The sequence below is a fragment of the Tripterygium wilfordii genome, chromosome 21 (genome assembly GCF_013401445.1).
Source record: "Tripterygium wilfordii isolate XIE 37 chromosome 21, ASM1340144v1, whole genome shotgun sequence".
Taxonomy (NCBI): Eukaryota; Viridiplantae; Streptophyta; class Magnoliopsida; order Celastrales; family Celastraceae; genus Tripterygium; species Tripterygium wilfordii.
The window spans coordinates 5,119,821-5,135,500 of NC_052252.1; the positions used below are offsets into that span (position 1 = coordinate 5,119,821).

Here is a 15,680-nt window from a genome sequence, read left to right on the forward strand (position 1 = left end):
AAAGAGGTGTGTTGAGACGATCCACCAAGGAACCTTGTGCTTGTTATCAACTGGTTATATAAATTGTGTCGATCCGGCCACCTCCGGCGAGATTATATATTCTCTTGTTTGGTTGAGTTTTAGAGGGTGGAATCCCAAACTCATTCCACCCTCTATTCTCCTTTGTGGAGAATAGCCAAGCTCACCAAAATGGTGAGAATGACTATTCTCTACAAGAGAGAATGAGTTTTGATGTGTAAAATACATTTTGTTTTATCCTTATTATAAAATATTGTTTTATTTTCTAAAAAAAAAAGGGTAATATGAAAATTGTACTATTAATATTCTCACACTCATGCTTACTCTTTATTTTATACCAAACATGATCATGCTCACCTCGTACTCATCTCACACTCACCTCGCACTCATCTCATGCTCGCCTCACACAATTATCAACCAAATGCCCCATAAGTATAGGTCATCTCTTGCTCTCATTGTTACATCGAAGTTTTCAATCATGTTGAGATCTTCATGCTTCATTCCACCAGTGAGATTCTAGTCAAAATGGTACAACAGTTGTGAAAGTGGAAACTCAACATTTGCAAGACCGAACGTCATGCCAGGACACAACCTCCTTCTAGCATCAAACAAAATATATCTGATATGAGCCTAAACTCTACATTGGCTGATATCTCGTATGTACTTAAAAGGTATTAAGTTCGATTCCCACTGGACGTAGCAATATCATTGCGTCCACGCCTCGGCTTTCGCCCAACTTATCATGTCGTCGGGTGAAAAAATTTTGTGTGCATGGATCCGATGACTTGAATTTAGGTCCACATCAAATATTCAAAATGCAAACTTATACGATATCGTCCTCGGTTACCCAAAAAGTCCAGAAATTTGTGCTTGCTGATTTTTGAACAACATGTCAACGCTAGACATTAGATGCTTTGTTAACTGTGCACGAGTGAGAAGAAAATAATTGGTTGAGAAAATACAAAAATCGCCAGCAGTGCCAACCCAAGACATTTTAATGCCCAAAGCGATACGATATAGTGGTGTCTGATAAGATATTCACCTTACATCCTCATCTTGCAGTGCAATCTTGGCACCTTTGAAAAACTCTCGGGAATAAGTAGCCCTAGCATCGTGTTCTTCTCCAGTTCATCAAGTGGTGGCTAAGGCTTTTTGTCTTGGGCTTACTTCCTCTAGTGGCCCTCTTTTAGTTGGGCTTGTCATTTATTTATTCTTAATGGGCCCATTCTTTTATCATTTCTATTTCAAAGAAATATTTTTCTTTTTAGTCTTGTCACCCTTATAGCCGTTGACAGCTCAAATCTTGTAATATTTATACGGCTTCTATCGAGAGAGAATCCCAATGAGGATTTAAACTGATTAATATATATTTTAATCTGATTTGAGTTGTCTTGGGTGTGCTTTGTGGCCAGAATGCTAGGCAAGAGGGTGGTGGGTTGAAATTAAATGATGTGTTGGTTGGATCTTCTTGAACTCGGTGGAAAGTTATGGTTTTGTTTATCAGTAGTGGTGTAAACTTAACAATTTTTTATTTCATATTTTAAAAGTAAATGTCATTTCTTGTCTATTCATTAAATTTTGAGTGTAAACTTATAAGGTCCGTTGGAGTAGGTGGTGTAAACTTAGTAGTTAGGTATCACCTATTCACATTAAACTCATATAGTTAAATCTTTTGGATTCTCTTGCTCTGTGATCTTACAATTCTTTCAATTAATTTAGAGACATGAAAATGAATAGAGGAATTACAATTTTATGTTTTAAAATTACTTTGATTTTGATTTTTATAATTGCTTCATGATAATAATTGTGGACGTTTAATGGATGCAGACAAATGCAGCTAATGAATTTCTGGAATATGTGATGAAAAATCTTTGGGGAAGCATCGCGTACAAAAGACAGAGCACTGTGTCACGAAACCTTCCTAAATTATACTGTAGTGTATTTGTACATGTTTCCGCATGTTTTTGTTTATATCATAGCCATGTGGCTTGTCCTGATTGGTTGTTCATTAGGGCACCCAAACCGTGTACCTATATATACTCTGTACATGTGCTTGCAGCCGCAAGCTTGGCAAAATACAAAATTATACTTTCTCACTTTCTTCACTTGGTATCGAAGCAACTATGGCTAACGCCGCTGACGATTCTCTCGGATCCGCGAAGAGTGCATCAACACCCAAGACAGATCTCACTCCTCGTTCTCTCAAGATTGAAGAGAGCGCTATGACTTTTCTCGGCCACACTAATGGTCTAAAACTCCAGTCAAGCATAGGTAATCCACTTGGTTCCTTCTGTTCTGTCAAACTGAACCATGAAAACTACTTATTGTGGAAGAGTATGATACTCCCTGTTATAAGAGGAAATCGACTAGAAGGGTTCATCACTGGCACGAAACCCTGCCCACCTGAACACCTTTCCAGCGCGCTAGAAGACGCAACTGGTGTCGAAGTACGACTGAACCCAGCATATGATAACTGGGTTACACAAGATCAAAATCTACTTGGATGGATTTACAACTCCATTGATATGGAAGTTGCTTCAGAGGTTCTGGGAAGAGAAACCTCCAAAGATCTGTGGGATGACCTGAAGACTCTGTTTGGTGTCCAAACAAGATCAAATATCGTCTTTTACAAGAAGGAATTTCGGAGAATGCAAAAGGGTGGTCTTACGATGTCTGAATATTTGAAAACAATGAAGAAACTAGCAGACAATCTGACCTTGGCTGGCCACTCTGTTGATGATGAAGACTTGGCCTCTCAAGTCCTTGCAGGGCTTGACTCCCTGGAATACAATCCTGTGGTATGTTAGCTGAATGAAAAAGAACATGTGGGGTGGATGGAACTGCAATCTACCTTATTGAGCTACGAGCGTCGCTTGGAGCAAATCCATGGTGGGATGTCCAACTTGAGCATTGGACAAGCAAGTGCCAACTTTGCTAGTGCAAACCCTTCAATGAATCAACACAGAGGCAGGAATCACATGAACCAGAACAATAACAGGCCTTCTGGCAACAGCAATTACAGAGGACGACATGGTCGATCCAATGGCAAGAGTGGAAGATCAGGAGGAAACTCAAGACCCATCTGCCAAGTCTGTGGCAAAATGGGTCTTACTGCCGCTGTTTGCTACTTCAGGTTTGACAACAACTATATGGGCAATGCACGAGAGCCATCCGCCAGCAACCCTCAAGCAAACATTCACCAACACTCTGCTTACATGGTCTCACCTGAGATGAATTATGATCCTGCCTGGTATGCAGATAGTGGTGCAAGCAGCCACGTGACAGGCCACTCTAACAATCTCAGCCACGGAAGTGAATTTCTTGGTAAGGATTCTCTAACTATTGGCAATGGTCATAAACTAAAAATTTTGCAAACTGGTTGTGCTCAATTACCCACAAGACTTAGAACAAATCTATCACTCCGTAACATCTTACATGTCCCTGATATAAAAAAGAATCTGCTTAGTATCTCCCAACTTACTTCTCAGAATAATGTTTCTGTTGTGTTTAACTCACTTGGTTGTGTTGTCAAGGACAATCTGATGGGAGTGGTGCTGCTCAAAGGGAAGCTTAAGAATGGTCTATACCAGCTTGATCTACCTGCTGCCATCAATTCAGCTCTACCTCAAGCTTTTCTTTGTCGTACTATGTCTTTGAATTCCAAAAATATTGAGTCTGTAAACTCAAACAGCTATGGTCCTTTTGTTTCTTCAAAAGAGGTTTGGCATAGGAGATTAGGCCATCCCTCTACTAAGGTTTTCTCAAATCTTGACCATTTGCAATGAGAAAGTTGATTTCAATTCCAACCTTGTTTTTTGTGATGCCTGTCAGTATGGGAAATCCCATTTACTTCCTTATCAATTGTCTGAATCTCATGCCTCAAACATTCTTGATCTTATTCACACTGATCTATGGGGACCGGCACCCACTCCATCCACTTCAGGCTATAGATATTATATACACTTTCTTGATGATCATAGCCGATTTACCTGGATTTTTCCCTTGAAACTCAAATCTGAAGCTTTTGGCGTCTTTGTTCAATTCAAAAACTTGGTTGAAAACCAATTTGATAGAAAAATTAAATGCCTACAATCTGATATGGGAGGTGAGTTTAGGGCTTTCAATGAGTTTGTCAAGCAACATGGTGTTGAATTTAGACATCCGTGCCCACACACTTCAGCTCAAAAATGGGAGAGCAGAGCGAAAACACAGACACATCTCTGAAACTGGGTTAACCCTTCTTGCTCAAGCTCACATACCCATCAAATTCTGGTGGGAAGCCTTTGAGACAGCAACATACCTTATTAATTGTCTCCCTACTCCTGTTCTGAACAACCAATCACCCTTAGAAAAACTTTTTGGAAAACGACCAGACTACAAATCTCTCAAAACATTTGGGTGTTCTTGTTTTCCCTGTCTAAGACCCTACCAAACACATAAGTTTCAATTTCATTCTACCAAATGTGTGTTCCTTGGATATAGTGACTCCCACAAAGGTTTCAAGTGCCTAAGTTCTACTGGTAGACTATACATCTCCAGACATGTAGCATTCAACGAACTTGAATTTCCCTTCCATTCTGGTTTCCTCAATACCAAACAAACTCAGTCAGATGTTGTTATCAATCCAAACTCCTTGCTACGTCCTGTCGAGTCTTCCTTACACGTCCAACCCACTTTATTCCCTTCAAACTTGGCAGCCATTCAACAAGCTGACCTTGGAGCATCAGACACTTTCGTTGGAGCCAAGACAGTATCCGAAGGTGAGCAAAACTCAATAACTAACATTTCTCCCATATCTGAACCATCTAGTTCAAATGTCCTCGAGAGTAGTATTGTACCCTCTATGATTTCAGGTTCACTACCAGCTCACGCACAATCTGATCATGCTGAAGTAACCCAGTTCTCAGAAATTTCAGAAACAGCCACCCCTGTCCACCAAATACAAACACGAGCCAAGTTTGGAATTCACAAACCAAAAAGGTTTCCTGCTGAATACCAGTTGTTTACTGTTTCAACTTCTCAAATCCCAACTGAACCTCGAACCACACAAGAAGCCATTCAATCTGAACACTGGTTGACAGCTATGGAAGATGAGTTTAAAGCCCTTCAAAAAAATAAAACGTGGGACCTAGTTCCTTACTCTCCAGCCTATAATCTTGTGGGCAACAAGTGGGTCTATAAAGTCAAGTTGAATGCTGATGGGAGTTTTCAGAAATGTAAAGCACGTCTTGTGGCCAAAGGGTTCCATCATACACCAGGCATTGACTACAATGAAACATTCAGCCCTGTAGTTAAAGCCTCCACTATAAGAATTATTTTGACCATTGTTGTGTCCAATAATTGGGTTGTAAGACAACTGGACATCAATAATGTCTTCCTGAATGGAAACCTTCAAGAGACAGTATATATGCAGCAACCTGAGGGCTTTGTGGACAGCAAAGTACCAACCCATGTCTGTAAACTCAACAAGGCTCTCTATGGGCTGAAGCAAGCTCCAAGAGCCTGGTTTGAGCAGCTGAGAAGAACCTTGCTTGAATGGAGTTTTCAAAACTCCAAATGTGACCCCTCTCTGTTCTTCTTCAAAAATGACACACAAATTCTCATGGTCCTAATATATGTTGATGACATGATTGTCACTGGCAACAATCCTCAGTCCTTGGAAAAATTCATTCAACGACTGAACAACAAGTTTGCTTTGAAAGATATGGGACATCTTCACCACTTCCTTGGAGTAGAAGTCAAGCGAAATGAGACTGGTATGTTTCTTACTCAAACTAGATATATTGAGGAGCTCCCGAGAAAAACAAGTCTGGAGAACACCAAACCTTGTCCTACCCCAGCTGCTGTTGGTAAACACTTCACCTCCCATACTGGTGATCTCATGGTCAACCCCACAGTTTACAGAAGCACCTTAAGAGCTCTCCAATACTTGACACACACCAGACCAGACATCTCCTTTATCGTCAACAACCTCAGTCAGTTCCTTCAACATCCCACTAACACTCATTGGCAGGGAGTTAAAAGAGTACTTCGCTATCTGAAAGGAACTAAAGACATGGGACTTCATATAAAACCATGTGACAGACTAGCTTTGATTGGTTTTTCGGATGATGACTGGGCTTGTTGCCCTGAAGATAAGAAGTCTGTAGCTGGGTATTGTGTCTTTCTAGGGGATACTTTGATTTCCTGGTCTTCCAAGAAACAGAATGTGGTTTCTAGATCTAGTACTGAGTCCGAATATAGAGCTTTGGCTAATGTCAGTTGTGAACTCACTTGGGTCCAGTCTCTCCTGCATGAGATCTCTTTTCTTCTGCCAACAGTTCGAATAACCTGGTGTGACAACATAAGTGCAGGAGCCCTTGCTGCAAATCCTGTCTATCACGCAAGAACCAAGCACATTGAAATTGATGTGCACTTCATCAGAGACAAAGTCCTGTCCAACGCACTACAAGTTTGCTACATCCCTTCTCATGACCAGATAGCTGATTGTCTCACCAAACCTTTGTCACACTCACGATTCATCTTTCTCAGAGACAAACTTGGAGTGGTCTGCAATGCTTCACCACTCACCAGTTTGAGAGAGGCTGTCGCGAAACCTTCCTAAATTATACTGTAGTGTATTTGTACATGTTTCTGCATGTTTCTGTTTATATCATAGCCATGTGGCTTGTCCTGATTGGTTGTTCATTAGGGCACCCAAACCGTGTACCTATATATACTCTGTACATGTGCTTGCAGCCACAAGCTTGGCAAAATACAAAATTATACTTTCTCACTTTCTTCACTGCAAGATCGTAATTTTCCATGACTAATTTGAAACGAATCACATTTTTCGATGGTTGGAATAAACTATTATTGAAGTCTACCCAACTATATGAGAAATTTGCCCAAGTGAGTGGCCTTCACTAATTAAAATGATCTACACTACTAGGTATCATTAATGAGTGGTATGGAATTGCAAGGTAGTGAATGGGCAAATCTTGAAACATATTTATAAAATATCATGTCATGTTGATAGCCTCAACTACCTACACATAATTTTCAACTACCTAAAAATTAATATAGGGTGTAATTTTTTTTTAAATGGTGCCCTTATGGACTATGGTCCTGAGGTCCCTAACAACAGTTTTGATTGTTTTGCCCTGGGGCCGACACTGCTTTGTAGCATATTCATTCACATGATTTTATGGAATCAATAAAAATGTCATGTAATGGATGGATACCACATGTGATTAAGAAAGATTGGACACTAATTATTGATAAAATCGTTTGATTAAGACTAATAATCACAAATTACAATGTGACAAATTGTAGCTTAAAGCAGCATCTTATTCTTCACACAAAGAAGAGTGCTCTCTATGCTCTCCCTGTATTCGGTCACACTGCCACGTAGGCTGGTTGACTATCCAAAATTTGAAAAATCTGTCCGAGGGACCAATTTGAAATAATTTTATCTTTGAGTGACTAAATTGAAACATTTCAAATTATAGTGTGTCAATTGAAACACCTACTATATTTCATTGTGCAAAAATGATGATGTTTACACTGAAATTTTTTGCCCTAATCGTCATGGTCGTGTGAAAGGTGTTGGAACTGGAACTTGATTAGGTGATGAAGCTTCGGAATTTTCAACTGCATTAGATGGTGAAGCTTAAGAATTTTCAAGTTCTACATTCATTGCGTGTCAAACATATTCACGGCAGACATTCCATGACATATTTCTAATTCAGGAATTTGACCATAAGTTTGTTCAAATACGCCATCTAATTTAGCAAGAAAAGCACCTTTTGGTGAGAACCACACCCCAAAAACTAACTTGTGAGGTTGGAGAGCCCAATGTCCATATAAACCTTACATCAGAATCTCATACGTTCGATGTAAGACTTCAGATCGTTACACTCGACCATGTACCGCTACCCCAACGCCCATGCAAATTGGCTTTCCACCAGCTAGTCTCGGTGAACTGGCTTCACCATCTTTGTGGCTTAGCATTAACTAGTCCCATACGAATATTGCTATGCCGACATCATCACCAGCCGCACGATTACAATTGAGAGACATAGTGTAGCCTCTGATATTAATTGATATGGACCTTGGTAGAACTACTCCCCAAAAGCTATTTTATGAGGTTGAAATTTCAAAAACAAATGAATTCATAACTAAAATAATGAATTCTAAACTGTGTTTTAAAAAACAATAGAATCTATATTAAAACAATAAATTTTGAACAATAAATTATGAGATAAAAGAGTGTAAATAAAAATATTCCATTGATTAAATCAATGGAATAAACTTGTTGGGCTCTCATGGGCTACCAAGTACATGGGTTACATGTCATTTTCGAACGAGTAATTTTATCTACACACCTCAAAAATACTATCTTTACATCACTTTATTATGAACATGATAAGTTTACACCAAAAAATTACAAGTCTACACACAAAATTATAGTGAAAATACCTATGTATCCTTGATGTGTAAAATATTAAAAATACCATTGTTAAGTTTACACACACATTGTCTCTTTAATCCTAAATATTTTTTTTTATTTCACTGGTCTCAGAGACAGACCCACCTTAATCTTCTCTTTGGTTTGCTTTTGTTGGAGCGAAAAATGGCGATGATCTGTAATGAATGTCGGTGATACCGCTTAAGGCCTACGACATCCGCCCATAACGCCTGCGTTAGATTCTATACTTTTTCTAGATATTGAAACCCCATTTGTTCAAACATAGCAACCATAGTCGTTCAAACAATAAGAACGGTCCAAATCGTTTAAAAAATACAAGTAGTAGGAGCAGCTTGAGTTTGAAAAATCCCAACCAAAGTACTCGACATTTAGCATTACCAGACACAGAAATCTTGTGAGTGACGGTGAGGAAGAGAAAGTAAAGGAGAGAGAATAAAATTTTTAGTTTAAAGGTTAATATGTCATTCTATATAAAAGATATTTATATAAACTACCAAAAAAAATGATGTAAAGGTATTGACTAAGTAAACTAATGACCTCAGATGATTGATTTGAGGTAAGGGTTAATATCGTCAACATAGGGGTGTTAGGTGGACGACATGGAATGCCCAGCTGCTTGTGGTGTGGCCGACTAATTGTGGTGCTGATTTGACTTGGACTTATGGATCATGTGGGGGTATTTGGACATTGTGCTTAGTAATAATAATAAGAATGATAAATTAGTAGTAACTAGGCTTTCTTTACCTGTCATTGGTTTGTGGTTAATGCTGACTAAGTAGAATGACGATTTTTTGGTCATTACAATTATAACGCTTGAAATTGAAAATTAAAGCGCGAGAGAAACGGGGATATATGGAACCAAGATTAAAAGGTTAATGAGGAAGTCAAAGAACATTTTGCGAACCGTTGTTAGTCCGGATAACTATAGCTCCCGTTGATTCCAATTAGATAATTTACAGAGTTTTCGTTAGTCTCTTGGAATATATCTCTATGTAATTAGTGGTTGGTACTCACTCTCAACCTTGAGAGTCAAGGGATCATGGGTCGAGTTGGGGAGGGGATATTATACTGAAATAAATAAATACTATGCAGAGTGGGTCTAGGATACTTAGCGCAGAGTTCTCATAAAATTAGTCGGATTTAGAATAAAGCACCTTAGACAATTTTCTTTGCTGGCAATTAACAGCCGTCATGGAATGGCATCCCTTCTTTTCTTGACCTTAAAAAATCTGATATATAGACTTCAGTAACCAGTTTGAAAAGTAACAATTAGATATATAGCAAACTGTCGTTGTCTTTAGCACGTATTGTCAAGTGTATGTATCACTCGATGAAAAGCGATACCTGCTATGTTTATGTTTGATTGTTATGCTTTGAATAATCTCATGCATGTGTGAGATGCTATTATATACTACTCGGTCGGATTATACTAATCGGATGTGAGATATTAGTCTTGACACTTCCTCGAACTTATAGGTTGAGTTAAGTTGGACCTAACAAGTGGACATTTAGAGTCCACGTCGCTTGTAGGTTGAGTTATGTTAGACTAAACAAGTGGATAGGTAAAGACCATATCAAAATGGATGGACGAGTCTTTGCTCGAATACAATTTTGAAAACACATCAAGGATATTGTCTGCTCTAGGCCACGGGCCCGTAATGATTTATTTAAAACAAAAGAGATAGCTTGCATCGATAAGATAGTGGAGAAAATTATGCTTGCTGATTTTCAACTAACATTTCAATGCCAAACATTGAATGCTTTGTTGAATATCGCATGAGTGAAGGAAATACATAAAATGTTAGACATTAAGTGTCCTTTGATTTTTCTTCATTGAAAGATAAAATTCTAAATTTTAACAATATAACTTGTAGTGGCAAAAAACCGTCAGATGATTCAACCAGCGATATTGGGCGACGGTCAACGCAATGTGGGTCGGTCAACACCCATCTACATCCAAAGCCCTCGGCAGCCCATGAAAGGGCGCACAAGCCCATCTACATTAAGCGCCCTTGGCGGTCCATTAAGGAGCTTCCCAGGCGGCCCATTAAGGAACGCCCTAGGCGGCCCAGTAAGGAGCGCCCTCGTCGTCCCATGAAGGAGCTCCCCAGGCGGCCCATTAAGGAGCACCCTAGGCGGCCCAGTAAGGAGCGCCCTAAGCGGCTCAGTAAGGAGCGCCTCAACCGGAGACGTCTAACGTAACTAATCGTCAAGAGACAAAAACCACTCACACCTCAGGTACGTGTCTTGCATTATATTCACATGTATTTGCATACGCATATACCCCGTACCATGTTGATCATGCACCTAAACCATTATCTTCTATCGTACCCCCGCCCCCTGAGGTAACGGTCGTCTGAGATCTCTGTCGAACCTGGCCCCGACAAATCATACAGCCTAGCACGCCGTATCAGACGGCCTTCAGCCACCTTCTGACACCGAGCCGCCTGACCACTGTACACTCCGGACTTCAACCAACCAAAATAGGCCGCGTGTCCTGACACTCGACACCACCTCCCCGTACCTGCCTGCGAACTGTACCCAATATGTCAGTATTGGTCGGTTGGCTACCCAACTATAAAAGGCCCCCTCCCCCTCGGGAGCAGGGGGACGCATCTTTCTCGGAGACTCAGACCCCTCACCCTCTTTCACTTCCTTAAGCCCTCAGTTCATTCACAGCTACCTGGCATTTTTTGCATCCATCATTTCCATATCAGCATTCACATTTTATGATTCGTATATCTTTGCTTTGACCGACCCAATTCCAGTTTACTGACTTGAGCGTCGGAGGTTCTTTGGCAGGTACCCCACTGGTGCCCAAGTCCTTCGATCTCAACCTTGCTTTGTTTCTCAGGATCCCGCTGTAGAAGGCCTGCATAGAAATTACGTTGACTATTCAATGATTGTAGATTCGGGTATCTACATAACTCATTATTAGTAATGAAGAAAACTAATTAATGGTAAAAAAATCCTTTCTTTTTTCTTTCTACATGGGCGAAGGATCCACAACCTGCTTTAAATAGGGCCAAACTGCTACCTACGCTTAGAACATCACCTGCTTTCTCATCATGGATCTTCAGTTTTCTTCTTTTCCATTACTTCTTACCTTCTTTGTTTTCTTGTTTATGGTTTTCAGAATATCGAAGAAATCAAAGAGAAACAACTCGGGCGCAAGCCCACGGCCTCCTAGTCCGTGGAAGCTACCTCTGCTAGGAAATATGCACCAATTCATTTGCTCTCTACCTCATCACCGCCTACGCGATTTGGCGAAGAAATATGGACCTCTTATGCATCTTCAACTTGGAGAAGTCTCCAACATCATTGTTTCTTCTACAGAAGTCGCGAAAGAAGTAATGAAAACCCACGACATCTCTTTCGTCGATAGGCCTTATCTCATTGCAGCACAGATCCTCTCATACAATTCTACTGACATTGGATATGCACCGTACGGAGAGTATTGGAGGCAAATGAGGAAAATTTGCACACTGGAGCTGCTAAGCGCAAGGAGAGTGCAAGCAATGATCCCGATTCGGGAAAAGGAGGTAAAGGCGTTTGTTGATTCAATTCATTCCAAGGCAGGATCAAAGATCAATCTTAGTGAGATGTTAATCTCTTTAACGTATGAGATCATATCGAGAGCGGCCTTCGGTGGGAGAACTGAAGATCAAGAAATATTTATACCACTGTTAAAAGAAAGTGTAGAGGTGAGTGCTGGTTTTAGCTTTGCAGATCTCTTTCCTTCTGTTAAATTATTTCAAGTGATGAGTGGCATGAGGACTAAACTTCAAAGACTGCATAAAAAGACCGATATGATCCTCCAAAAAATCATCGAAGAACATAGACTAAAGAAGGTTGATTCTAGCGAAGATGCAGCGGACGATGATTTGCTAGATGTATTTTTGAATCTTCTAGAAAATGGAGAACTTGGGATCCAATTTACAGTCGACAATGTCAAAGCAGTTATACTGGTTAGTACATATATGGTGTGAATTGATTTTTTTGTTTGTTATTTGATTAGTATCAATTAGAGAATCCACCCCAAACACTATCTTTGCTTATAAATCACTCAGTTGGGTTATGTCAACTTGATGTGAGATTTTTAATCTTGACACTCCCACACACTCATGAGCTAAGTTATGCCAAACCAAACAAGTAGAAAGATATAAGTCACGTCCAACTAGACCGAGACTTTGTTCCAATACCATGTTAGAAAATTCTTCCCCATTGATCCTAACCAATTCAGGTTAAACAATCTTTCAGGACATTTTTATTGGTGGGAGTGAGACATCATCTACAGTTATGGAATGGGCAATGTCAGAGCTGATGAGGAATCCGAAAGTGATGGAAAAGGCACAAAAAGAGGTTAGGCAAGTCGTTGGTGCAAAAGGATATGTCGATGAAATAGGTCTCGAAGAATTAAAATTCTTGAAGTTGGTTGTCAAAGAAACTTTGAGATTACACCCACCCCTTCCATTGTTAGTTCCAAGAGAATGTGGAGAGAAATGTAATATAGACGGCTATGAAATACAGGCGAAATCCCGAGTCATCATCAATGCATGGGCGATCGGAAGAGATCCGAATCATTGGACTGAAGCTGAGAAGTTCTATCCAAAACGATTCCTCAACAATTCAATAGACTACAAGGGGACTAGTTTTGAGTACATCCCATTTGGCGCTGGAAGGAGGATGTGTCCAGGAATGTCGTTTGGAATCGCCAATGTTGAATTTCCACTCGCAAATCTGTTGTTCCATTTTGATTGGAAACTCCCTGATAATGTCAAATATGAAGAACTGGACATGACTGAGAATTTTGCTACTGCAGCTCGGAGAAAAAGGGATCTCTACTTGATTCCCATTCCGTATCATCCTGATATTGTGGAGTGAAACTAAAAGTAAACTATTCTAAATGTTGTTTTTCCACCTTCTTTTCCTATCTACACTTGTTTTTACCATGGATGTCTATAAGACAAGGGACTAGAATGTTATTGTAATGCATGTAATTCCAATAAAAGAAGATTTCTCATACACTCTCAAACAACAATTTTATTTTAATTAAGACAACAACTTACATGACAAGTTACATTGCTAAATTATGCATTTCAAAGGGAAGAAAATATTTGGACATCGTTATGCGTCTAAACCTAGACAGTCAGACCTGCGTCCACAAAATTTCCTATCCAATGATAGGTTAAGTTGTGTCAGAGTCCAACACGTGACCATAATGGTATTGATTCCACAAGAGTCTATACGATTTGACTTCAAAGAGATTCACTACTAGGTAATCACCCAAGTGGTTAGGAAAAAACAGAACTCTAACAAGTTATATATAAGTTGTCACAAATGTATGATTGTCTTTTAATGCTTGTTTTCCTTTCCTTTAATGTTGATGAATGCCATAAAGCTTTTGCACAATGTGCCATATTCTAGCTAGAGACATACACTCTCACATAATTATACGGAGATGTTGGTTCCAAGAATTATCTCTAAGTCACACTCTTATTGTCCCTAGTGTTGATAGGAAACTTCACCAACTTTTTACACCATACAAAAATAAATTAAATATATCAAACAAGTCAAAGACTTCACTCAACAATGTGTCAATGACATTAAAACATATAAAATAGCATGTGGAAAAGTCTCCCATAAGTTCATAACACTAACAATTCCATTCACGTCTCTAGACAATCACTTTCCACCTCGTGCTCCAAATATTAAAATATTACACAAACATTGACTACAACATACAAACTTTGACCTCACAAGGACAACATTTTATAAGTAAAAAAAAAAGCACACATTCACACAAAAGTTTACAAGAACATTAATATTACAGATAAACCAACAAGAATCAAAAAGAGGTGTGTTGAGACGATACACCATGGAACCTTGTGCTTGTTATCAATTGGAGAGTGGGTGATAAGGAGTTGGAACTAATGGGACATTTGGTTGGTGTTTTGAGGGTGAGATCGATGAGGATGAGATTAGATATTCTCTTGTTTGGTTGAGTTTTGGAGGGTGGGATCACAAATTCATTCCACCCTCTATTCTTCCTTGTGGAGATCGAATAGCCAAGCTCACCAAAACGGTGAGAATGGTTATTCTCCACAACGGAGAATGAGTTTTGATTTGTCGAAAACTTTTTTTACCATTGTTATAAAATATTGTTTTATTTTCTAAAAAAAAAGGGATAATATGAAAATTATACTATTAATATTCTCACACTCATGTTCACCCTTTATTTTATACCAAACATGATCATGCTCACCCCGTACTCGTCTCACACTCACCTCGCACTCATTTCCTCCTCATCTCATGTTCCCCTAACACAATTATCAACCAAATGTCCCATAAGTGTAGGACATCTCTTGCTCTCATTGTTACATCGAAGTTTTCAATCATGTTGAGATCTTCATGCTTCATTCCACCAGTGAGATTCCAGCCAAAATGGTACAACAGTTGTGAAATTGGAAACTCTACATTTGCAAGACCAAACCTCATGCCAGGATAAAACCTCCTTCTAACACCAAACAGAATATATCTGATATGGGCCCAAACTCTACATTGGCCGATATCTCGTATGTACTTAAAAGGTAGTAAGTTCGATTCCCGTTGGTAGCAATATCATTGCGTCCACGCTTAGACTTTGGCCCAACTTATCATGTCCTCGGGTGAAAAAAATTTGTGCGCATGGACCTGACGACTCTAATTTAGGTTTACATCAAATGTTCAAAAGACAAACTTATACGATATCGTCCTCGGTTACCCAAAAAGTCCAGAAATTTGTGCTTGCTGATTTTTGAACTAACATATCAATGATAGACATTAGATGCTTTGTTGACTGTGCATGACGGCATGAGTGAAGAAAATCATTGGTTGAGAAAATACAAAAATCGCCAGCCCAGCCCAAGCCATTTTAAAGCCCAAAGCGATACGATAAGATATTATTCACCTTACATCCTCGTCTTGCAGTGCAATCTTGGCACCTTTGAAGAACTCTCGGGAATAATTAGCCCTAGCATCGTGATCTTCTCCAGTTCATCAAGTGGTGTCTAAGGCTTTTTCAAAGAAATCTTTTTCTTTTTAGTTTTCTCAACCTTATAGCCGTTGGAATCGTGTAATATTTATCAGGCTTCTATCGAGATTCGAGAGCGAATCCCAATGAGGATTTAAACTGATTAATATATATTTTAAT

At 39.4% G+C, this 15,680-nt stretch overlaps 1 protein-coding gene across 1 annotated transcript; it reads left to right on the forward strand.

Annotated features, from left to right (window-relative positions):
- The first annotated feature begins 11,465 nt into the window (after positions 1-11,465).
- Positions 11,466-13,513, forward strand: LOC119990150 (cytochrome P450 71D9-like). The gene is made up of 2 exons (XM_038835998.1): positions 11,466-12,456; positions 12,749-13,513. Exons 1-2 carry the CDS (start codon positions 11,557-11,559, stop codon positions 13,370-13,372), a joined length of 1,524 nt encoding a protein of 507 aa, XP_038691926.1. The 5' UTR covers positions 11,466-11,556; the 3' UTR covers positions 13,373-13,513.
- Positions 13,514-15,680: the final 2,167 nt, after the last annotated feature.

Coding starts and splice junctions, on each gene's coding strand:
- LOC119990150 (XM_038835998.1), top strand. CDS start 11,557: ATGGATCTTCAGTTTTCTTCTTTTCCATTACTTCTTACCTTCTTTGTT. Junction 12,457..12,748: donor ATGTCAAAGCAGTTATACTG/GTTAGTACATAT, acceptor ACAATCTTTCAG/GACATTTTTATTGGTGGGAG.